The sequence below is a fragment of the Canis aureus genome, chromosome 17 (assembly GCF_053574225.1).
Source record: "Canis aureus isolate CA01 chromosome 17, VMU_Caureus_v.1.0, whole genome shotgun sequence".
NCBI lineage: Eukaryota > Metazoa > Chordata > Mammalia > Carnivora > Canidae > Canis > Canis aureus.
The window spans coordinates 51,906,074-51,932,054 of record NC_135627.1 but is presented as its reverse complement, the minus strand read 5'-3'; the positions used below and the strand labels follow the sequence as shown (position 1 = coordinate 51,932,054).

Here is a 25,981-nt window from a genome sequence, read left to right as displayed (position 1 = left end):
TTTAACCAATGCATATTTTTCATGGTTTATTGATAGTTCTTATTTAAAGGATAAAAATGGTAAATACTGTTCTTAGCATGTTATTGGATACTCCTTTTGAAGTCATCGAGATGGCACCTTTAACCTTTGACTACTTTAGCCCAAGAGGCTGAATTATACATCCTTACTAGAGCTTGTACCTTAGTCAAAGGTAAAGGTACAAACATTTATACTGACACTTGGTATACCTTGGGGGAGAGCTCATGACTTTGGAATATTATGAAAACATAAGGTGTCCTTACTTCCAATGAGACTAAAAATGACTTGTGTGTCCAAAATGTATTAGATGTCATAGTTTTGCCAGTGGCTCTAGCTATTATTAAGGTTCCTAGGCATTCCAGACTTAACTCCCTGGAGGCCAAAGGGAACCACCTGATATTTCTTCTGCCAAAAATGCTGCACTCAGGAGATCAACAGCCAAACCTCTGTCAAGGTCCAAAAGGATGTTCTCCCAAATATAATTTGGAAAAACTGACAAGTGATATCTAACAGTTGGTTCCAAGCAGGACTCAGCTCTGGGTAGTGCAGAGGGTGTTAGGAAGCTCAGTCCATACCCTTACCGAGACAGCACAACAAACAGCATAAGCAGATAGAGCACCGAACCAGCAGTTTGAAAAACACGGAGAGCAAACAGAAGGGAGAGTGATGTGCTCTTTTCAGTGTGGCCTAGAGACACAGGGCTCACAGGGCTCCTCCAGGAATAAAGGAGCTGGCAGGTGCCATTTCCCTTCCCTGCTCTGTCCTCCCCTCCATATAAACAATGGCCACCTATGGGAACCAGTGAAGCCAACACTCATTACCTAACTTGCTTACACCAAGCCCTGCTGCCCACCCCCTAACCCCATGCTTCAGTGGATCTCCCTTCCCAGTAACACTTAACTCTGTACAAGAGAAGGAGGTCCCATCCCTGAGAAGTCTGGCGCAAACCCTGCCAACACTACATCTCTCAACACATGTTTTGTGAAACCTCAGTTCCTTCAGGAGGCAGGTCTCATTTTGCAAGCAGGCTATCGCACACTTTGTTAAAATGCACCCCACCCCTACTGCAGACCAAACACTGCCCACAATAGCCAAAGAGAACCTCTGCAGTTGGACTGAAGGCAAAAGAGGTCAAGACTCAACAGCAGAGAACACACAGAGACACTTCCCAATGCTCCAGGCCCTGGGGAATAGGAACACTGCATTGCAGAGCACTATAGGACTTTTCTTCATAAGACTATTAGTGTTGAGAGCAAGAAGTAGGGACACCTGGGTGGCTCAGTAGGTAAGCATCTGCCTTTGGTTCAGGGCATGATCCCAGGATTGAGTACCCACATCAGGCTCTTCCCAGGGAGCCTGCTTTTCCCTCTGCCTATGTCTCTCACGAATAAGTAAATAAAATCTTAAAAAAAAAAAAGCAGGAAGTAGCTGACCTTCCTAACACACACAGAAATTCAGAGAAAATGAGAACAGAAACACTTTGCACATGAAAGAACAGACCCAAACCACAATGAGAGAGCTAAACAAAATGGACAGAATATGCCTGATAGAGAATTTAATTATCATAAAGATACTCAATGGACTTGAGAAGAGTGGAAAATATCAATGAGACCCTAACACAGAGATTAAAAATAACCAGAGATCAAGGACACAATATATGCAATTAAAAATACACCTGATGAATAAATAGCAGGCTAGATGAAGTAGAGGAAGAAATAACTGACCCAAAAAAAGAGAGTAATGGAAGGTAATCTGAGAAAAGGAGAAGAAAAAAAACTATTCAAATTAAGAACAGTCTTAGGGAACTCAGTGATTCCATCAAGTGTAATAATATTTGCATTATATGTAACTCAGAAGAAAAAGAGAAGAGGGGCAGAAAATTTATTTGAAAAAATAACAGCTGAAAAGTTCCCTAATCTGGGGAAGGAAACTGATATCCAGATCCAGGAAGCAGAGAGCTCCCCAAAAATTCAACTCAAGGAGGTCCACACACCAAGACTCATAGTAATTAAAATGGCAGAAAGTATCATTAAAGGAAAAACAGCAGCAAGAGAAAAGAAAACAGTTACATACAAGGGAAACCTCATAAGGCTATCAGTGGATTTTCAACAGAAACTTTCCAGGTCTGAAGGGAGTGATATGATATATTCAAAGTGTTAGAAGGGAAAAATCTGCAGGCAGTCAAGAATATGCTATCCAACAAGGCTACCATTTAGATGAGAAGGAGAGACAGAATTTTCAGACAAACAAAAACAAAAAAGTTCATGGCCACCAAACCAACCCTACAAGAAGTAATAAAGGAGCCTCTCTAACTGGAAAGGAAAGACCACAAGTGAGAGTATAAAAGTAAATATTTCTGTAAAAATCAGCCAAAGGATTCACAAAATAAAAAGATGAATATGACACCATATACTTAAATGTGGGGAGAGACAGGTAAGAAATGGGTTCAAATTTAAATGACCATGAACTGATACAGCCTATATATGCAGATGTTATATACAAACCTAATGATAAGCATATATCAAAAACCAGTGATATGCAAAGAATAAAGAGAAAAGAATCTCAGTATATTACTAAAGAAAGCCAATATAAGTAAGCCATGACAGAGAGCAAAAAAAAGAACAGACTAAATCTATAAAAAAACCCACAGAACAAGTAACAAAATGGCAGTAAATACATACCTATCAATAAATAATTACTTTGAATGTAAATGGACTAAATGCTCCCATCAAAAGACATAGGGTGACAGAGTGAATAAAAAAACAAACCCTATCTATAGGTTGCCTACAGGAGACTCATTTTAAAAGCCCAAGATATCTGCAAAATGAATGTAAGGGAATAGAGAACCATCTTTCATGCAAATGGATGTCAAAAGCGAGTCAGGGTAGCAATACTTGTGTAAGACAAAATCGACTTTAATACAAAGAGTGTAACAGCAGACAAAGAAGGATGCTATATAATAATAAAGGAACAATCAACAAGATATAACAATTGTAAATATTTATACACCTAAAACATAAAATAGTTAATAAAAAAAGGAAATAACTGAAGGTAATACATTAAGTAGGGCACTTTATTTTAAAGATTTTATTTACTTGAGAGAGAACAAGATTGAGTGAGCACAGAGGGAGAGGGAACAGCTGACCTCCCCATGAGCAGAGAGCCCGACAAGGGCTCAATCCAGGACCCTGAAACTGTGACCTGAACTGAAGGCAGACACTTTACCAACTGAGCCACCCAGATGCCCCTTAAGTAGGGCACTTGAACACACCACTTGTGTCAATGGATAGATCATCCAAATAGAAAATTAACAAGGAAATAGTGGCTTTATATTTTGTTTTGTTTAGAAGAGATAATATATTAGGCAACAAAACAAGTCTCAACAAATTGAAAAAGATTGAAGTCACACTATGCTTCTTTTCTGAATACAACACTATGAAACCAGAAATCAACCACAAGCAAAAAAAATCTGCAAAGAGGACAGATATATGGAGGTTAAATATGCTACTAAACAATGAATGGGTCAACTAAGACATCAAGATGACATAAAAAATTACAAAGAAACAAATGAAAATGAAAACACAATGGTCCAAAATCTTTGGGATGCAGCAAAAGCTATTCTAAGAGGGAAGTTTATAGCAAATACAGGCCTACTTCAAAAAGTCAGAAAAATCTCAAACAACCTAATCATATACCTAAAGGAACTAGAAAAAGAACCAAAACCCCAAACTAGCAAATAAGGAAATAATAAAGAAAACAGAAATAAATTATATAGAAACTAAAAAAAAAAAAAAAAAAAAGTCAATGAAATCAGGAACTGGTTCTTAGACAAAGGTCAAGAAAATTGATAAACCTCTAGCCAAACACATCAGGAAAAAAAAAAAAAAGAGCGAGAGACGGGGAGAGGACCCAAATAAACAAAATCAATAATTAAACAGGAGAAAAAACCAACACCATTGAAATAAAAACAGCTGTAACAGAATATCATAAAAACTTACATGCCAACAAACTGGACAACTTAGAAGAAATGGATAAATTCACAGAAACATACAACCTACCAGGAGATAGGAAGGAGAAAGAATAGAAAATTTGAAAAGACTGATCATAAACAATAAAATTGAATCATTAATAAAAAAACTCCCAAAAAACCTAAGTCCAGGACCAGAGAGCTTAATAGGCAAATTCTACTAAATACGTAGGTAGTAAAACAGTTACTACCTGTTCTTTTCAAACGATTCCAAAAAATGCAAGAGGAAAGAAAACTTCCAAATTCATTCTATGAGGCCAGTATCACTAGTACCAAAACCCAGATACAGACAACACAAAAAAAGAAAACTACAGACCAGTATCTTTCATGAATATAAATATAAAAGTTCTCAGAAAAATATTAGAAAACTGATTCCAACAATACATAAAAAAAATATACCACGATCAAGTGGGATTTATTCTTGGAATGAAAGAGTCGTTCAATATTTGCAAAACAAAACAATCAACATGATATATTACATCAATAAGACAAAGGATAAAAAGCATATAATCATTTCAGTAGATGTAGAAAAAGCATTTGACAAAGTTTACAACATTCACTCATGTATAAAAACTCTCCTCAATGTAAGTCTAGAGGGAATATAACTCAAGGTAATAAAGTCTTCCATGAAAAATCCACAGTCAACATCACAATAATAGTGAAAAACTGAGAGCTTTTCCCCAAAGGTCAACAAAGTGACAAGGATGTCCATCTCACCACTTTTATTCAGCATATCCTAGCCACAGCAATGAGACAACATAAAGAAATAAAAGGCATCTAAATTGGGAAGGAAGAAGTAGAACTCTCAGTGTTTGCAAATAATATAACACACACACACACACACACACACGTGCATCCATAAAGATTCCACCAAAAAACTGCTAGAACTGATAAATGAAGTCAGTAAAGTCACAGGATACAAAATTATTGTACAGAAATCTGCTGCATTCCTATACACTAATAATGAAGCAGCAGAAAGTGAAATGAAGAAAAAATTCCAATTACAATTGCACAAAAAACAATAAGATATCTAGAAATAAGCTTAAAGAGATGAAAGACCTGTACTCTGAAAATTATAAAACACTGATGAAAGAAATTCAAGACAACACAAAGAAATGGAAAAACATTCCATGCTAATGGGTTGGAGGAACAAATACTGTTAAAATGTCTGTATCAGGGCAGCCCGGGTGGCTCAGAGGTTTAGCGCCGCCTTCAGCCCAGGGAGTGATCCTGGAGACCCGGGATCGAGTCCCACGTCAGGCTCCCTCCATGGAGCCTGCTTCTCCCTCTGCCTGTGTCTCTGCCTCTCTCTCTATCATGAATAAATAAATAAAATTTAAAAAAATGTATCACTCCAAGTAATCTACAGATCAAATACCAATAGCATTTTCTACAGAACTAGAATGAACAATCTTAAAATTGTACGGAACCAAAAAAGACCTCAAATAGTCGAAGCAGTCTTGAAAAAGAAAGAACTGGAGATGTAATTCTAGATTTCAAGTTACATTATAAAGCAGTAGTAATTAAAACAGTATGATACTGGCAATAGATACAGAGATCAATAGAATGGGATAGAAAACCCAGAAATGAACCCACAATTATATGGTCAAGTAATCTTTTTTTTTTTAATTTTTATTTATTTATAATAGTCACACAGAGAGAGAGAGAGGCAGAGACATAGGCAGAGGGAGAAGCAGCCTCCATGCACTGGGAGCCCGATGTGGGATTCGATCCCGGGTCTCCAGGATCGCGCCCTGGGCCAAAGGCAGGCGCTAAACCGCTGCACCACCCAGGGATCCCAAATCTTTGATTAATTAAGAATGAATATACAATGGGAAAAAGATAGTCTTTTCCACAAATGGTATTGGGAAAACTGGACAGCTATGTGCAAAAAACCTGGATCACTTTCTTACACCATACAGAAAAATAAATTCAAGATGGATTAAATGGGGTGCCTGGATGGCTTGGTTGGTTAAGTGTCCAAGTCTTGATCTCAGCTCAGGTCTTCATCTCAGGGTCATGAATTCAAGCCCCTGCACTGGGGTCCATGCTGGGCATAAAGCCTCCTTATAAAACAAATATAAGCAGCAGCAATAACAAAAAAACCCAGAGTGGATTAAAGACCTAAATAGGGTCTTGAGTTCAAGCTGTGCACTGGGCTCCACAGTGGGCATAAATGCATCAATCAATCAATCAACAAAAAACCCACCACCACTAAACCCCTAAATGGATTAAAGACCTAAATATGAGGCCTGAGATTATAATCATCCTAGAAGAGAGCACAAATGGTAATTTCTCCAACATCAGCCAAAGCAACTTCTAGATACATCTCCTAAGGCAAGGGAAATAAAAGCAAAAGAACTTATAAAACTCAATATCCAAAAAACAATCCAATTAAAATGAGCAGAAGACATGAATAGATATTTCTCTAAAGAAGACATACACATGGCATATGAACAGATGCTCAACATCACATCATCATGGAAATGCAAATCAAAACTACAAGGAGAGTGGAGCACCTAAAAATGGCTCAGTTGGTTAAGCAGCCAGCTCTTGATTTCAACTTAGGTAATAATCTCAGGGTCCTGGGACTAGGGCTCATTGCTCATCAGAGAGTCTGGGATGCACACACTCTCTCTAAAATAAATCTATCTTAAGGGGCAGCTGGGTGGCTCAGTTGGTTAAGTGTCTGGCTTCAGCTTGGGTGATCCCAGGGGCCTGGGATCGAACCCCACCTAAGTTCCCTGTTCAGCAGACAGTCTGCTTCTCCCTTTTTTTCTCCTTCTGCCTCTCCTCCTGCTTGTGCTCAAATAAATAAAATCTTAGAAGAATAATAAACAAAAAAATTAATTAAATAAATAAATCTAAAAAAAAAAAAAAAAAGGAAACACCTAAGAGGTATTACCACATACCTGTCAGAATGGCTAAAATAAAAAACACAAGAAATGAACAGGTATTGGTGAGATGTGGAGAAAAAGGAACCCTTGTACACTGCTGATGGGAATGCAAATTGGTTCAGCCACTGTGGAAACCAGTGCAGAAGTTCCTCACAAAATTAAAAACAGAACTTCCCTAGGTTGCAGTAATCAATCACACTACTGGGTATTTACCAAAAAAATTCAAAAACACTAACCCAAAGGGATACATGCACTTCTATGTTTATTACAGCATTATTTACAATAGCCAAATTATGGAAGCAGCCCAGTGCTGAGTGATAGATTAATGGATAAAGACAATATGATACACACACATTGGAATATTATTTGACAATAAAAAAGACTGAAATATTGTCACTTGCAACAATATGGATGGAGCTAGACAGTATCATGCTAAGTGAAATAAGTCAGTCAGAGAAAGACAAACCTCATGATTTCACTCATGTGGAATTTAAGAAACAAAACAAATGAGCAAAAGGAGAAAAGGAGAGACAGAGACAGAAACAAATCAAGAAAAAGAATCTTAACTATAGAAAACAAAGTGATGGTTACCAGAAGGCAGGTGTATGGGGTGATGGATGAGGTGATGGGTAAAACAGGGTTTGGGGAATAAAGAGCATACCTACAATGATGAAAAAAGAGAAAAGGGGGTGGGGAACAGAAAAGGAAATAAGCACACACACAAAAAATAATAAAACCCAAAAAGAGAGCTCAGGCCTCACAGATACAGTCTTCATCCAAGGCTGTGTGGTGAACATTAAGGAAGAAAGGCTTCAGAAGCCTGGCTCATTTACAAATTGGATAACCTACACTGAGTACAACTGCTCCTCTACTTTTAGAAGTGCTTACTAGAATCACTTATTGGAGTACCAATGTTACAAGGAGCCCTGGACCCCTCACTGTCCCCACAACAGAAGCCTCTATAACAACCATTGTCCTTTGCAGGTTCCTTCACTGTCCCTTCAATATTCAGAAGCTCTACATCCCTGAACTTTCTAACGAGAGTCAGTTGGTTAGTTATCTTGTGGCAGACTGGTGTTAATCCCTTAAATCCATTCTCCCTTTCTTCCCTAGTATTAGGGCAATGGCTGGACACATGGTTTCTCAAGACTACCTTTTGGAATCTCTCCTGCAGTTAGGTATGGGCAGTCATGTAAACTAAGTTCAAGTTATGGGTCTTCTGAATGTTGGCCCTAAAACACTGGCTATGTCTTCCAGCATTCTTTTTCCTTTCTGAGGGTAGAAACATGGATATGGCAGTGACCCAGCTTTGACAATTCAACAGACAACATTGTGGAGAATGGCAGAGCAACAAGATGGAAAGAAACTGCATCACTGAATGACTTTATGGAATACAGATACAGACCTGCTCTGCATCACCTTCTATCTTTGCATATTATATAAGAGGAAATACATTTCTGTCTTGAATTGGGGGAAAAAAAAACCGGGGTGGGGATGTGAAAATTGTCATAAACAGAAACCTCATTTAGAATGGAGTCAGGAGGCCAGCAGGGGGAGCTTTCACACCCTACCATTCCTCAGTTGCAAACCCAACAGGAAGAGACCAAGGACCCACCTTAGTATCCCAGCAGGAAGAAGGCTCTTCTTCACTCCTGCCCCTGCAAACAGCCCAGCCAATAAGAGACCATCACAATGCAGGCAATTAAAAGCCACTACACTTCATGTTCCCAGTTTATTCCAATGGACCTATTTTGTTTATAATAGCCTTCCCTATATCCCCCTTTCCTCTATAAAAGAGTGTTTCTCTCTTTTGTTCTGTGGATTAGTCTATTTTTTAAAAATTTTATTTAGTCATGAGAGACACACACACAGAGAGAGAGAGAAAGAGGCAGTGACACAGGCAGAGGGAGAAGCAGGCTCCCTGTGGGGACCCCAATGTTGAACTAGATCCTGGGACTCCAGGATCACACCCTGAGCTGAAGGCAGATGCTCAACCGCTAAGCCACCTGGGTGACCCGGATTTGCCTATAGTTTTGCCATAGTTTGCTTGTCCTGGATTGCAGTTCTCTGCTATTCCTGAATAAACCCGTTTTTGCTGGTAAAAGAACTGGCAGACTTACTGACTGATTGAGAGCATGCACTTATAGGCAGGAGGGAGCATGGAAGAGGGAGAGAGAGAATCTTAAGTAGGCTTCATTCTTCAGTGCAGAGTCTGATGTGGGGCTCAATCTCACAAATCTGAGATCATGACCAAAATCAAGAGTCTGTGTTTAGCTGATTGAACCACCCAGGTGCCCCTGGCAGTTTTATTTTTAAGGTTAATAAAAACCATCAAATGAAAAACTAAGCGAAAATACAATGCTAAATTGTTCTAAAAACAATGAAATCGGGCAGCCCGGGTGGCTCAGCGGTTTAGCGCCGCCTTCGGCCCAGGCCTGATCCTGTAGACCTGGGATCGAGTCCCACGTCTGGCTCCCTGCATGGAGCCTGCTTCTCCTGCCTGTGTCTCTGCCTCTCTCTCTCTGTCTCTATGAATAAATAAAATCTTTAAAAAATAAAAATAAAAAAATAAAAACAATGAAATCAAGGAACTTTCATTCAGAGTTTATGTGATATATAGCCAGAACTATATTCAGAGACCAAACTACTTTAATTATGTTTGTTAAGAAACAACAACATCACTTCCTCGTGTCCTCTCAACAGTCGAAGTGTTCATCTGAAGAAAGAACAAAAATAAAGGAACTTAAGAAAAGTCAGGGTAACAAAATTATGAAAATAAAGAGAAATGGATAAGCAGAAAACCCATTAATAAATGGAAGTGTAATAAAACAGACAAAATCGAGCTGATTAAGTAAAAACAAATTTAAAAAAATCCTTTAGTAGAAACCCAAGCCTCCATACCCCACAAAATGATCAACAATTAGAGAGTTATATGTGAAGAAAAACAGTCCTGGGAGAGCTCTGGAATCCTAAGATATTTCAGCAACATAAAAAACCCTGCGAACTACAAAAGAGAAGAAAGACAACTTCATTTCATCTGCATCACCTCATCTACCAAGGCAACACTGCCCAGAGCCAAAAGGAAACTTCCCAGATAGAAAGAAAGAGTTCCCCCTTCACCAGGATAAGACAAGTAGAGTGAGTGACTAGCTTAACTAGCCTTTGGGGGCACTGTAAGAAAGTCCCATTTCAGTTTTGCTTTAATACTGGCAAGCTGAGATGTACAGAGATCACTAGGAACAAGGAAGAAAAGTAGGATCTCTTAAGGGCAGTCACGCAGCAGGAGTGACTGTGGTTCATAGTGATGTACTCTAGAAACTCAGCAGCTTTTGCCACTGAAAAAGGAACCAACAGACAGCACAACTATTCCAGACTTCCTGCAGATTTCACCAGGTATTCTGCCCAACAGGTATTAGCTTTTCCTGATTCCAAATGCCTGAGTCCCTTCATCTCTGTCTCTGCCAGAGCCTGGCAGCAAGGTCTGTGGGTCATCCCCCACTGTTAATTTGTACGCTTAGGACTAGCTGTGCATTTAAATGCCACCACCCTGATGCTCATTACCAGCCTCTATTGCAGTGTGCACATTGAGGATGGGTGTAGATAATGCCACATAGGAAATCATGCTAACAGCCACCCTGCTGCTGGGGTACAAGTCTGGATCTGAATCAGGCCGTATCTCTGGCACTGGTCTGCATGATCATGTTCACCTACAGCTACCTCCCCAAGCTGTTTACCTATATGCCCCTAGTCCAAACCCTGACACCACCCTCCATTGCAGTAGATCCTCACAGAGGGAGACTGTATAGCCACAGGAGTATTTTGACAGCCAAGCTCCCAAAAGCTACCAATGAGGCTGTACTTGGCTCCAGCCCTTGCTGCCTATCTGGCCACCACCACTATGTCTGTTGGCTACTACACAGGCAGCTGTGTGCACATCACCAGATCCAGCTACCACCACTGTCTACCCTAGTCCCTATCTGCTAAACTTAGAAGCACTGCTGAAGAGCCCAACAGCCCTTATAGCCACTGTGAAATACCCACGATGCTTCAAAGAAGTGCACAGTTGTTGGATCCTAAAACCCTGAGCCAAAGAGAAAATATGCTCCCAGGACCCAGTGTTGCTACATGCCCGAGTTTGGTGCCCTATTCCATTAGACATGGAATCCCAGTATGTTCTGTTGTTCCTCCACCCACAGATAAGTCTTCCCTTCCCAAAGTCAGTTCAGAAGGTCTACAGGGAGGGATCCCTGAGTGGCGCAGCGGTTTAGCGCCTGCCTTTGGCCCAGGGCACGATCCTGGAGACCCGGGATCGAATCCCACGTCGGGCTCCCGGTGCATGGAGCCTGCTTCTCCCTCTGCCTTTGTCTCTGCCTCTCTCTCTCTCTCTGTGTGACTATCATAAATAAATAAAAAAAAAAAAAAAAAAAAAAAAAGAAGGTCTACAGGGATCACCAAGAATCAGGAACAATGTCTCCCCAAAGAAATACAGTAAACTTTCAGTAACTGGCCAAAATAATTGAGAACTAAGATTTGTCCAAAGCAACGTATGCATCATTATAGTCTTAGAAGGAAAAGGGAGGGAGAAAGGAGTGGAAAGCTTATTTAAAGAAAGAATGGCTTGACTTCCAGGAAAATGGTAGAATGGGAGGATCCTAAGCTCATCTTATTCCATGCATACTAGATAATACCCATATCAGTGTAAATTACCCAGAAAACAACCCAAAGACTGGAAGAACAGACTGTCCACAGGTAAATGTAGAGAAGAGGCCACATCAAAGAGGGTAGGAAGGGTGGGGATTCAGTCAGAGGCACAAAACTCTGTGGAAGGGAGGGATACTGTGGGCGCAGAGAAGGGAGAGAGACACTCACTCACTCCAGGCCCAGGGAACCTGCACTGGGAAGATGAATCCCTGTTAACACTTTCACTTGAAAACCAGAGGGGCCTAATTATGCAAGTTTTTAGGTCAGTGCGATTAACATCTGGAACTTTAAAAAAAAATCAGGGGGCTTGGCTGTGGGAAGGCTAGAGGTCAATAGGAAACTGAGTCCCTACCCTTAAAGAGACAGCACAACAAACAGCCCTGCGCAGAGAAAAAGGACAGAAGCAGCAGCTAGAAAAATGCCTAGCGGATAGAGGAAAGATATATTTACTAATCTCCGAGTACATGGTGGAGGGGCAGGAATCTTTAGGAGACTTTTCCAGAAACAAACATGGTGGCAAGTGACTTTACCTCTCCTAAGGCCCCTAACCTAGACACATGGACACTTGTGGGAATCAGTACAGTGCTAATACTTTCCATTAGCTTTTTGTAGAACTGTCCCCTTCCACCCGGCAGGTTAGAGTAGTGCAGACCTAGCTGGCACTGTGCCCCACCACCTTTCTCCTAAGGACTGATCTCTTCCAGCCCTGTGGTAGTTTTCTAAAGTGACTCCATGTCCCTTCTCACAACAGACCTACACAAATCTTGCTAACATCATACCCCTGCCCCTTTATTCTCTTGAACACTGAGGCCCCTCCAATATGCCCTTGGCCAGAACCAATCTGAAATGATGCCATTAGCCTGGCAGTGTGCAAGCAGCCTAAGAGGGACCAGTACCACTCATGAGGTGACTTCTGTCCTGGAGTGAGGGGAAGATAATCAGACACACCAGTCCTACTGCAGGCCCAGCAGTGTACTGGGGCAGACACTGGGTCTGACTACAGGCCCTATTCATCAATGAAAGCTTCTCAGGTGATAAAACAGAGAAAGTACTCTACGTTTTGCTGCTACTGCATCTCTGGCAAACACCTGGTCTGACTCATATCAAGCCCAAAGAGACCCCAGACTGGTCCATTATTAACACATGAACAAAACCCTCCCCCAAAACGCAAAGGGAGTCATTGTAGACGACTGGTCTGAAGGCAAACATTGCTTAGCCACATTGATAGGATGCACACAAAACACATAAGAGACAACCCTGAAATGCCAGGTGAAGAGGTGGACACTGCATAGCAGGGCACTACAGAACTTCTTTATAAGTCCACTAGTTTCAAGAGGAGATGTACCTGACTTTCCTAACACACAGAAACAAACATGGAGGGGAGAAAAAAAACAAACAGAGTTAGAGCAAATGAGATGATTATGTCCCAAATGAAAGAACGGGACAAAATCACAGCAAGAGAGCCAAACAAAACAGATAACATACCTGACAGAAAACTTAAAGCCATCATAAAGATATCCACGGAACTTGAGAAAAGAGTGGAGGACCTCAGTGAGACCCTCAACAAAGAGACCAAAAACACAAAAAAGAACCAAACAAAAATGAAGAACTCAATAAATGAAACTAAAAATACACTAATTGGAGTAAATAGTAGACTAGAAGAAGCAGATGAAAGGATCACCGTCCTGAAGAACTGATAATGAAAAGCAATCAAGCTGAACAGGAAGGAGGGAGGGAGAGGGAGAGAGAGAGAGAGAAAGAAATGTAAATAGACTTAGGGAACTTGGCGACACCATCAGCATAATAACATTCACATTATAGGGACCTCAGAAGGAGAGGAGAGAGAAAGAGGCAGAAAATTTATTTAAAGAAATAATAGCTGATAACTTCCTGAATCTGGGAAAGCAAAGAGAAATCCAGATCCAAGAGATGTAAAGAGCCCCCAACAAAATCAACCCAAGGAGGTCCACACCAAGACACAGTAATTAAAATGGCAAAAAGTAGAATTTTGAAAGTTGCAAGAGAAAAGAACAGCTACATAAAAGGAGAATCCTATAAGGCTATCAGTGGATTTTACCACAGAAACTCTGCAGGCCAGAAAGCAGTGGCACCATATATTCAAAGTGCTGAAAGAAAAAATTCTGCAATCAAAACTCTCAGAAAGGCTACCTTTTAGAATAAAGAGCTTCCCAGACAAACAAGTTAAAAAGGAATTCATCACCATTGAACTATCCCTACAAGAAAGGTTAAGGGAGGAGGGGCATGTGCCTGGCTGGCTCAGTTGGCAAAGCATGGAATCTTGATTTTGGGATCATGAATTCAAGCCTCACATTAGATGTAGGGACTACTTAAAAAAATGTTAAGGGGACTTTTTGAGTGGAAACAAAGACCACAGGGACACCTGGGTGCCTCAGTGATTGAGTATCTGCCTTTGGCTCAGGTCCTGATCCTGAGAGCTGGGACTGAGTCCCATATCGAGCTCCTTGCAGGGAGCCTACATCTCCCTCCCTCTGCCTGTTTCTCGCTCATGAATAAATAAAATCTTTTTTTAAGATTTTACTTATTCATGTGAGACACAGAGAGAGAGAGAGGCAGAGACACAGGCAGAGGGAGAGGCAGGCTCCATGCAGGGAGCTCGATGTGGGACTCGATCCTGGGTCTCTAGAATCACACCCCAGGCTGACGGCGGCATTAAACTGGTAAGCCACCGGGGCTGCCCTGAATAAATAAATAAAATCTTAAAAAAAAAAAAAAAAAAAAAAAAAAAACAAGAAAAAGGAAAAGAAAGACCATAAGTAGGAGAAAAGCAGAATGCATAAAATGCAGTAAAATTAAGTATGTCTATATAAAGCAGGCAAGGAATTTACAAAATAAAAGTGTAAAGTGTGACAGCATATACCTTCAATGTGAGGGGGAGAAAAGAATTATGAATTACATCAGTCAGAGAAAGACAAATACCTATGATTTCACTCACAAGTGGATTTTAAGAAACAAAGCAAATGAACAAAGAATAAGAGACCAAGCAAAAAACAGACTCTATAGAGAACAAATTGATGGCTACCAGAGGGAAGATGGGTGAGGGGATGGGTGAAATAGGTAAAGGGGATTAAGTACACACTTACCATGAAGAGCATTGAGTAATGTACAGAATTACTGAATCACCATATTGTAAACCTGAAACTAATGTAACAATTTATGTAACTACACTGGGATTTTTATTTTTTTATTTTTATTATTTATTTTTTACACTGGGATTTTTAAAAAGTGAAGGGATATTATTAGTAATAAACATATGCAGAAATTATGGGTGAAAACTTTCCAAATGTAGTGAAAGATCTGTACATCCAACTTGAAGCTAACAGGTCAACTAAAAATTTCAATCCAAAAAGATCTTCTCCAAGACATATTTTAAGAGAACAGTGTAAACTCAAAAATGAAGAGAGAATTTTAAAAACAGCAAGAGAAAAATAATTTCTCTCATACAAGGGAATTCCATAAGGCTATCAGATCTCAGCAGAAACTTTGTAAGCCAGGAGAGAAAGAAATGATATATTCAAAGTGCTGAAAGAAAGAAATTAGAAAACAAGAATACTTTACACAACTAAACTCTCCTTCAGAAATGAAGGTGAGATAAATACTTTTCTTAATAATAATAATAAAAAGCTTAGAATATTTATCACCATTAAATTGCCTTACAAGAAATGCTGTAAGTAGTTAAGCTGAAACGAAAGGTTGTTAATTATTAACGTGAAAATATATGAAAATATATAAGACAATGGTAAAGGTAAGCATACAGTTACATTTAGAATACTCTAATACCATAATATGGTGCTGTGTTAAACTTAACTCTAGTATAAGGGTTAGGAAGCAAATGTATTAAAAAACAGCTATCGTGAAAACAATTTGTTAATGGATACACAATACATAAAAATGTAAATCAGGACATCAAAAACCATAAAAGGAGGGGTGAATAAAAGGATACTTCTTGTATGTGAGTGAAGTATAGACTACAGTATGTATAAAATCTTTTATATAAGCATCCTGGTAATCACAAAGCCAAAACTTAAAGTAGATTCACAAAAGATAAAGAGAAGGGAATCAAAGCATATTACGATGGAAAACCAACAATTCACAAAGGAAAGCAGCAAGAGAGGAAAAACAAAAGGAAAAAGTGAATAATAAAATAGCCAAAAAAACAATTATATTTTGAATTCTCCAATCAAATGACACAGAATGCTTAGATGGATTAAAAAACAAACAACAATCAGATGCCTGGGTGGCTCAGCGGTTGAGTGTCTGCCTTTGGCTCAGGGCATGATCCAGGAGTCCCGGGATCAAGTCCCACATTGGGCTCCCTGCATGGAGCCTGCTTCTCCCTCTGCCTGTGTCTCTGCCTCTCTCTGTGCATCTCTCATGAAAAAATAAATAAAATCATTAAAGAAACAAACAACAAAACAAAAAGCAAGAACCAACCATATGCTGCCTATAAGGGATCTGCATCTGATTTAAGGACACACACAGGATCAACATGAAGGGATAGAAAAAAATATACTCCATGAGAGTGGAAACCAAAGAAAGGAAGGATAACTGTAGTTATATCAGACAAAATAGTCTGTAAGCCAAAAAATGAATAAAGAAGAGACAAGAAAAAAGTAATTATATAATGAAAAAGTCATAATCAAGAAGATATAACAGTTGTAAATATGTATATACCCCAAACTGGAGCACCTAAATAAATCAAGCAAATACTAATAGATCTGAAGGGAAAAATCAACTCCAAGACAGTATAATAGAGTAGTACAATATAATACTTACAGCAATGGATAGATCATGGAGATAGAAAATCAGCAAGGAAACATTAAAGCATACTTTATAGACCAAAAGGATCTAGCATCATATACAGAATATTCTATACAACAGTAGCAGAACACATTCTTCTCAAACACGGAACATTTTATAAGACAGATCATATGATAGGTCATAAACAAATCTTAGGAAATTTAAGAAGACTGAAGTCATGAAGTGTCTTCTCTGACCAAATAGTAAGAAACTAGAAATTGACAGCAGGAAAGCTAGAAAATTCACAAATGTGGAAATAAACTCTGTAACAGCTAACATGTCAAAGAAGAAAAGGGAAATTTAAAAAAAGTGCTGAAACAAAAATGGAAACTCAGTATATCAAAACCTACAGGATGCTGCAAAAGTAGATCTAACAGGGAAGTTTATACAGTAAAGGCCTACAGTAAGAAAAAAGAAATATCTCAACTTAACTTTACATTCAAGGAACTAGAAAAAGAAAGTCCAAAGTTAGTGAAAAGAAGGAAATAACAGAGATCACAGAAGAAACAGAGACCAGAAGAATACAAAAGATTAAGAAACCTAAGAGATAGTTCATTGAAAAGAATTAACCTTTGGCTAGACTAAAAAAGAGAGAAGACTCCCATAAACCAGAAATGAAAGAGGAGACATTACAACTGACACTACAGAACTACAGATGATCATAAGAGACTATGAACAATTGTATACCTACCTAGAAAAAATGGATACATTTCTAGAAACATATCACCCACCAATTTTAAGCTTTGCGCAGTGGCAGTATTGTAGCCAATGAGGTTTATCCAAGGCGCGATTATTGCTAATTGAAAACCTACCAATTTCATCATGATTCAAAATCTAAACAGACCAATAAGTAAGGATATTAAACCAGTAATCAAAAACTCGCTGACAGAAAGAGCCCAAGACCAGATTCAGTGGTGAATTCTACCAAACATTTAAAGAATAATTAACATCCATCCCCCTCAAAGGCTTCCAAAATATTGAAGAGAAGGGAACATTCCCAAACTCATTACAGAAGGCATGCATTACCCTGATACCAAGGTACAGTGCCAGAGCAGGACACTGTAAGAAAATTACAGACCAATATCCCTGGATGAATATACATGCAAAAATTTTCAACAATGTATGTGCAAACTGAATTCAACAGTATGTGAAAAGATTCATATACCATGACCAAGTGGGACTTATCCCTAGGATACAAGGGCAAGGATGGTTCAATATCCAAATTAATTATGATACACCATGTTAACAGAGTGAAAGACAAAAATCGTATGATCATTTCAAAAGGCAGGATAAAATACATCTTTTTGTGATAAAAACATTCAATTAACTGAATATAAATGTATTTCAAAATCAAAAGGCATATATGACAAATTCAGAGCCAACATCATACTAAATGGTGAAAGACTGAAAGCCTTTTCTCTAAGATCAAGAACAAGACAAGGATACCCACTCTTATCACTCCTATTCAACACAGTATAAGAAGTCCTAGCCAGAGCAATCAAGCAAGAAGAAATACATTAATAAAAGGCATCCAAACTAGAAGAGAAAAAGTACAATTTTCTGTTTGCAGATGATAAGATCTTAAGACATAAAAAATCCCAAATACTCTACCAAAAAACTGTTAGGACTTATCAATGAATTCAGTAAAGCTGAATGATACAAAACCAACACTCTGAAATCAGTTGTTTGTATACATTAGCAATAAAACATCTTAAAAAATCCCATTTACAATGGCTTCATAAATAATACTTGGTGATAAATTTAACTGAGGAGGTAAAAGATCTATACACTGAAAAGTACATTGATAAAAGAAACTGAAGACACAAATGGAAAGATACCACGTTTGTGGATCAGATGACGAAAATGTCCGTACTGCTCAAAACCATTTATAGATTCATTGGCTATCCTATTACAATCCCAATGGCATTTTTCAAAGAAATAGAAAAAAAAAATGCTTAATTTGTATGGAGCCACAAAAGACCCTGAATAGCCAAAGCAATCCTGAAAAGGAAGAATAAAGCTGGAAGTATCTCATTTACTGATTTCATACTAAAGTATAAAACTACAGTAATCAAAACATTCCATTTCTGGGTATATATCCAAATGATATGAAAACAGGATCTTAAAGGGATACCTGCATTCTCACAATCATTGCAGCATTATTCCTAATAGCCAAGATACAGAACAACCTAATTGTCCAAATATGAATTGATGAAGATGTTTCATACATATGCCTAAATATGCTTTTTGAAATTTCACATTATGATACTTTGCTTAAATGAAAGATCTACATTAGTACTTGTTTTTGCTAACCAAAATAAATCTGAAGGATTTTTGCTTTTACAAGAAAAGGCAAAAAGCAAAAATAGTATTCAGCATTTATTTCACAGTAAGCCCTCATAGAGGCAACATGCAACCCAAGCAGCAAGAGTGGCACTGCCAAGCTCCCCTGAGAACTATACTTGGCATCTCATCATCAAGCTGCCTGCCATAGTTGTGAACTATGCTTGTGAGCATTTGTGCTTTAACCTCGATTTATTTTGTGCATCCCTCTTAGCAAGACCTGTGTGTTCTAAGGTATCAGAAAAGCCTAGAAGAGGTCACTGATTGGGTCTTGGATTATAAAGACCCAATGGAAATTTTCCATTTCCATAAAGAATGGAAAATTCCTGGAAAAAGAAGTTACTGGAAAGCTCCTGTGTGTGTGTGTGTGTGTGTGTGTTGGGGGGGGGGGGGAGGATGCATAAAAAGAAACAGAACTACCTAATTCATTTTATTTAGCATAAGTTGGATACCAAAATCTTTCATATAAATTAACGGTAACTGCTTTTTCACTTTATGCTATTTGGGCTTGTAGAAGATTTCACAGGAATGCTTTATTTTTGGATAGTGAACAAAACCTGTGGAATATTATTTAGCCATGATAAAGAAGGTCACCTACCATTTGTGACAACATGGTTGGACCTTGAGGCCCTTATGCCAACTGAAGTAAGTTAGATAAAGAAGGCAAATATGGTTTCAATTTTATGTGAAGTCTAAAACATTCAAAGTCACAGAAACTGAGTACTTGTGGTAATTAGGGTGGGGTTGGGGAAATGGGGAGATTGGTCAAAGGGTATAAACTTCCAATGAGATGATGAACAATTCTGGGTATCTAATGTATACCATGGTGATTATAGTTAACAGAACTGTATATACTTTAAAATTGTTAAGTGATTAGATCTTAAATTTTCTCACCATTAAAAAACTGGTAATTCTGTGACATGATGGAGATCTTAGCTAATACTATTGTAATCATTTTACAATACATAGTGTATCAAATCAATACAACTGTATACCTTAAACTTATACAGTGTTATATATTAGTTATATCTCAATAAAGCTAGAAAAAGGGGGCAGCCCTGGTGGTTCAGTGGTTTAGCGCCGCCTTTGGTCCAGGGCCTGGTCCTGGAGACGCGGGATTGAGTCCCATGTCGGGCTCCCTGCATGGAGGCTGCTTCTCCCTCTGCCTGTGTCTCTGCATCTGTCTCTCTCTGTCTCTCATGAGTAAATAAATAAAACCTTTAAAAAAAAAAAAAAGCTAGAAAAAAGTTCTTTAGCAAACATCATTGCAAAAAAAAATTTTTAAAGGAGGCATTAATATCTGAAAAACTTTAATTATACAGAAAGTTCAATGTGTTACCATGTGTTTTAAAATTTAAGCCTTTAATGAAATACAAGATTTTAGGGAAAAATATAAATTACTCAAACTGACTAGCACTCAAGAATAAATAGCTGAAGCTACTACCCCCTCCACTACCCAAGAATAACAGCTGCACCATGTAAGTTACTGGGTGCTTAGGTGTTCTAGATAGCAACTGCATACATGGTGCTGTGTTAATGTGTCTTTTCTAATTTATTCCTCACAATAAATCAGAAATTGGAACTATTTATCATGCCACTTTACAGATGAAGAAATTGAGGCTCAGGTAAGATTGGACAATTTGCTCACAGTCACATAGATAGTAGGCATGAATCTAAAAAGTTATCAAAAATTAACTTGCCCAGAATTCCAGGACCAGAAGATTGTACTAGTACTTTCTTTTGAACTTTCTAATCCCTGCCCTCCAAAAAACTTTTTAATCCCAGAGAAACCATTAAGTATTCTAGAACATTAAAGAATGGAAAATTCCTGGAAAAAGAAGTTACTGGAAAGCTCCTCTGTGTGTGTGTGGGGGGGAGGGGAATGCATGAAAAGAAACGGAAAACTACCTAATTCATTTTATTTAGCATAAGCTGGATACCAAAATCTGCTAAAGATATCACACATTAACAAATAAAAACAAAACTATAGACCACCATTTCCTAATCTGTTTTCTACATCAAAGCTATCACTATTGGAATTTACCAAAATCTTTTTGATAATGATCCTTGAAAAATCTACAGATAAAGCATGCTTCCTCAACATAATAAAGATTATCTATCTCAAGCCAATAGTCAATCTAATCCTTAATATAAATTTTAGAGACATTTGCACTGAAATCAGAAGCAAAACATTAATGTCCACTTTTATCACTATACTACTGGGTATGAAGATCTAACTAGACTAAATAGAACTTGAAATAAACAGGAAGTAAAATCAGCAGAAAAAAAGATCACAAAATATTTGCGGACACATTTCTGCATGAAAAATCCAAGACTCAAAAAATCTTATAAATACAATAACTTAGCAATACAACTGGATTCAAACTTTTTCAGACTGTAATTGCTGGTTAAAGAAATAGTAGAAAACACGGACTGAATTCACAATTTAAAAGAAGAAAAATACGTAAAAATTCACATAATTAACTTTTACTAAGCACTTATGTCCCAGGCACTGTTTTCAATTTTGGGGTACAGAAGTAAACCAACTAGACTAAGCTGATTACATTTAAGAAATGCAAGTGTGAGACTGACAGAGAGGAGCTACAAAAGTTGTATAGACAATCATACTTTGAATAAAGAGAGCTATATGACATTTTTTGGATGAAAATAGGAAATACTGAAAATGTCAATTTTTATCAAATTCAACAACTAAAGCAGAATTTCAATCATTTTGACTAAAATTATATTATAGTTGTTGAACACCTGAAAAGTGATTTAATTTACCTGGGGAAAAAATGAATAACAAAACAGGAAGCTTTTTTGTCTTTTTGGAAAAAAAATTTTGGAAAAAAAATATGATATACCATCAGATAGCAGAACATTATTATATAAAGGTATAGAATTAATTAAATCTTTACAGTACTGTCACAAAAAACTGATAGGCTAATGGAACAGAATAGATAGCCAGAAACAAACTGGCAAACTCAAGAAGTAAAACACAAAAATTTAAAAACTGTGTTACTTAAAAAAGGGGAAAAGATGGTACATAAAACTGGGGCAGAACAGTACTGGCAAAACTGGTTAAACTAGGTAGCATAAAAAATTAGAATCTCATCTCATATGATGCATTAAAATAATTAGGGATGGATTAAACATTATGTGGAAAAGAGGAAAGAGCACACAAACCAGAAGGAAATACAAGTATATATTTGACTTTTGGATGGAAATTATATAAATGAAATAATAGATCACAAAAGACAAAAAAGCTGGACTAGTTAAACCTGACAAAATTGTGTACATCGAAAAAGCATTATAAGCATAGTTAAAAATCAAACTACAAATGTGGAAAATCCACTATAACTACAACTAATCAATGATTAGCATCTGTACTACAAAAGGAGCTTATAGAAATAAGGAAAGACTAATAATTCAATGGAAAAATGTGCAAAAACCATTGACAGTTTACAAAAGAGTAAATGCAAAACTGATAAGATATAAGAAAAAAATTCATACCAGTAAATCAAAGAAAACAAAAATATCTTTTGCTAAATTAGAACATATTTAATTATATACAACTAATGAATTACTAAGTTCTACTTCTGAAACTAATAATATGCTATATGTTAATTAAATTGAATTTAAATATTTTATTTAAAAATATTTAAAAGCTAAGGAATAATTAATGCTGAGAAGGTCCAATGGGACAGAAACTTTCAGAAGCTGCTAACGGAGTATAGATTGGTATGCTCTTTCTGGAACACAATTGGGCACTGTGTATTAAGATTTTCAACATCTTCATAACCATTAAACATGTATTTTGTTTCTAGAAATAGTAAGAAATATGTACAGAGTGATACATCCATATATAGTCAAAATATTATAAAACCAAGAAGTGCAGAAATAACCTAACTACCCAATAGAAAGGGAATGCCTGAGTAAAATCAAAGTACATCTAAGTGATTGAATATTATATAACAATTAAAAATAACATTTCTAGAATTTTAACAAAGTACAAAAATATTTGTATAATGCTAAATAGAGAAAAATATAAATACTGGGGAAAACAGGACGCCTGGGTGGCTCAGCAGTTGAGCGCCTGCGTTCGGCCCAGGGCAGGATTCTGGAGACCCAGGAATGAGTCTCACATCGGGCTCCCTGCATGGAACCTGCTTCTCTCTCTGCATCTCTTGTGAATAAATAAAATCTTAAAAAAAAAAAAAAAAAAAAAAAAACCTGGGGAAAATACTTCAAAATGTTACTATTATCTCTTGGTAACTTTCTTTCTTTCTTTCTTTCTTTTTCTTTCTTTTCTTTCTTTCTTTCTTTCTTTCTTTCTTTCTTTCTTTCTTTCTTTCTTTCTTTCTTTCTTTCTTTTTTTTTTTTTAAGGATTTTATTTATTCACGAGAGACACACAGACAGGCAGAGACATTGGCAGAGGCTAAACCACTGAGCCACTCAGGGATCCCCCCTCTTGGTAACTTTCTTACGCTTTTCTTCAATTCCAAAAATTTTCTGGAACAAGAATATATTGGTTATTTTTAGGGGGAACCTCTTAAAAATTAGACTTATTACTCAGGAAGTAAGACATAATCCATCACATGTGAAACTGGCTGACTAGGTAAAATTTTAACAAGAATGGTTTTACAATGTATTTATCACATGGAAAACAAAATACTTGAATTTTAAGAAATCTTAACTTTAAAGCATAGGAGATGTTGGAATAGTAGGACCATCTTCCTATTGTAAGTTACTTAAAAAATCACTTAGGGGCTGAAGTAATACAGCCTATTATTTCTGCAATTTCAGTATACACAGTATGCTTATCATGATGCCTGGCAGTATGCTGCATTAAATGTGTTTTTTCTAATATTACATTAACTATCAAATACAACCTAAAGTATCATTATAATAGTAACATTTTGATGGCAGTTTAAATCTACACTATAGTATGTTATCCTTGGAGAATTCTCAATAGAACATCATATAGATATTCCCTCACTTATGATAGGGTTATAGCCTGGTAAACCCATTGTATATTTAAAGTATCTTAAGTTGAAAATGTATTTAGTACACCTAATCTACTTAACATCATAGCTTAGCCTAGCCTTACCTTAAATAAGCTGAGAACACATACATTAAGCCTAAATTGGGCAAAATCATCCAATACAAAGCCAATTTTATATAAAATATTGAGTATTTCATGTAATTTATTGAATACCATACTGACAGTGAAAAACAGAATAGTTTTAAGTATACTGGCTGTTTACCCTCATGATTGCTTGGCTGCGTGGGCGTATACGAGAGGGAGAGAGAGAGAGAACTGTAGAACTGTATAGGAGTATATCACTAGGCAGGGGGAAAAGATCAAAATTTGAAGTGCAGTTTATACTGAATGCATGTCATTTTTGCATCATCTTAAAGTCAAAAAAATCCTGTCAAACCATCACAGGTTGGGGACTGTCAGTATAAAGATAGCCAAAACTTACATTACTCTATCTTAAAAAAAAAAATACAGTTTTAACATGAAAAAATACAATCTTTTTTAAAGATTATATTTTTTTCATTTGACAGAGACAGAAAGCACAAACAGGGGGAACTGTAGACAGAGGGAAAAGGAGAAACAGGCTTCCCAAGGAGCAGGAAGCCTGATGCAGGGCTCCCCACTAGGGGCTCAATCCCAGGAACCCACCCCCCCAGACCATGACCAGAGCCGAAGGCAGAGGCTCAACCTCTGAGCAGGGAGTCCGAAGTGGGGCTTGATTCCAGTACCCCAGGATTATGACCCTAGCCAAATGCAGATGGTTAGCTGACAGCCATTCAGGTGCCCCCAAAATATGATTTCATTAAAGTACAGTTTTAATAATAAGTAATTTCACTATAAAAGTATCCATAGAGTAGTTATCTTATATTACCTATTCAAAGCATTAATGTTTTTGGAGAAAAACTGCTAGCTCATGTACCTACCCCCCCTACCCACCTGAAGATGTATTTAAGCATTTAAGAAACACTAATTTGTGGACCTGCGACTGACATCTTCCTTTTATTGTATAAATGCTCCCAAGACAATTACCAATTTAAATATGTAAGTTAATAATATAAACCAGGTAACATCTCTTACCATGGTCTTATTTAATTGATAAAATTGTTCTGTTTCTTGAATACAGGCTTTAAAACCTTGGTGAAGTGTCGTAAGCCATTTTTAAGACAGTAACAAAATAAAAGCTTTTTTCCCTTGTCTTTAGACATACCCTAAGAGCCTTTATTGAATATGTGGACATTTGTCTAGTAGAACAATGATGGTGAATGTGAGAATGCACATGTGTACACGGTATGAGTTAGTGCGTGAGTGTGTGGTCAAAATAAATTGGGTAGGTGGAAAAAAATAAATAAATTGGGTAGGTGGGTAGGAATTAAAAAAATCATTAGAGGTTGGAGTAATATATATTGTTGAATCACTATATATTAACTATACCAGAATTTAAATAAATAACTAATAAATAAATAACGTGAGCATCTCTCCTACAAAGTTAGCTTAAAATAACTAAAATAAAGCACTAGTTTACACCTCAAAATATTTAAAAATATACGTAATTAGAAGAGATAAAACCACTCTAGAAATCAATGAGCCACATTACTGAAATTAGTTGAAATTTATCCTTGAAATTAGTTATTGTAATGTATGGAAGTACTGAGACAGAAAATACAATTTGTATTAACAGTGGGATTAAGTTTCAGGTACTTACTGAGACTCAACTTGTTGTTTAATTTCTTGCCACTCTCCATATGGGTTTGATTTTTTGTGAGCTTTGGATTTTTCTTCATTTGGACCTGATGAATTTTGCTCTTGGACATTTTTTTCTTTCTGTGTTTCTGGTTCAGTTTCTTTATTTTTACTTTTTTCCTGAAATGTCAATGTCAAGAAATAACATACTTTAAGTAAAACTACAGGGACACCATTTCTTTACCGTAATCTTATTGATTTATAAATAATAATACATTAAGTCACTTAATATTTTTAATTTGCACAAAACACAAAAAATACACATAAAAGAATTTTAATGCTCTATTAGGTTTTTTACTCTAAAATGTTAAGATACCATGGTCAAGGCTGGTTTTTAAAATAATTTATATGATTCTATTAATGTTCCACAATTA

At 37.1% G+C, this 25,981-nt stretch overlaps 1 protein-coding gene and 1 pseudogene across 4 annotated transcripts in view; one reads left to right on the top strand and one right to left on the bottom strand.

Moving 5' to 3' along the window:
• The window catches only part of WBP4 (WW domain binding protein 4), a 60,269-nt gene that overhangs the window by 11,853 nt on the left and 22,435 nt on the right, over positions 1–25,981 (bottom strand). Inside the window, exons 9-10 of one of the 4 annotated variants that reach the window (XM_077855518.1) lie at positions 25,570–25,727; positions 8,558–8,600 (exon numbers count right to left, since the gene is read on the bottom strand). In XM_077855518.1, the coding sequence (XP_077711644.1) occupies positions 8,558–8,600; positions 25,570–25,727 (201 nt within the window). Of the gene's footprint in view, positions 1–8,557; positions 8,601–9,534; positions 9,659–19,365; positions 20,044–25,569; positions 25,728–25,981 lie in introns of those variants that run through there. The other 3 variants (XM_077855519.1, XM_077855517.1, XM_077855516.1) reach the window with 3 other exon arrangements.
• Positions 17,222–17,302, top strand: LOC144288177 (U4 spliceosomal RNA; annotated as a pseudogene).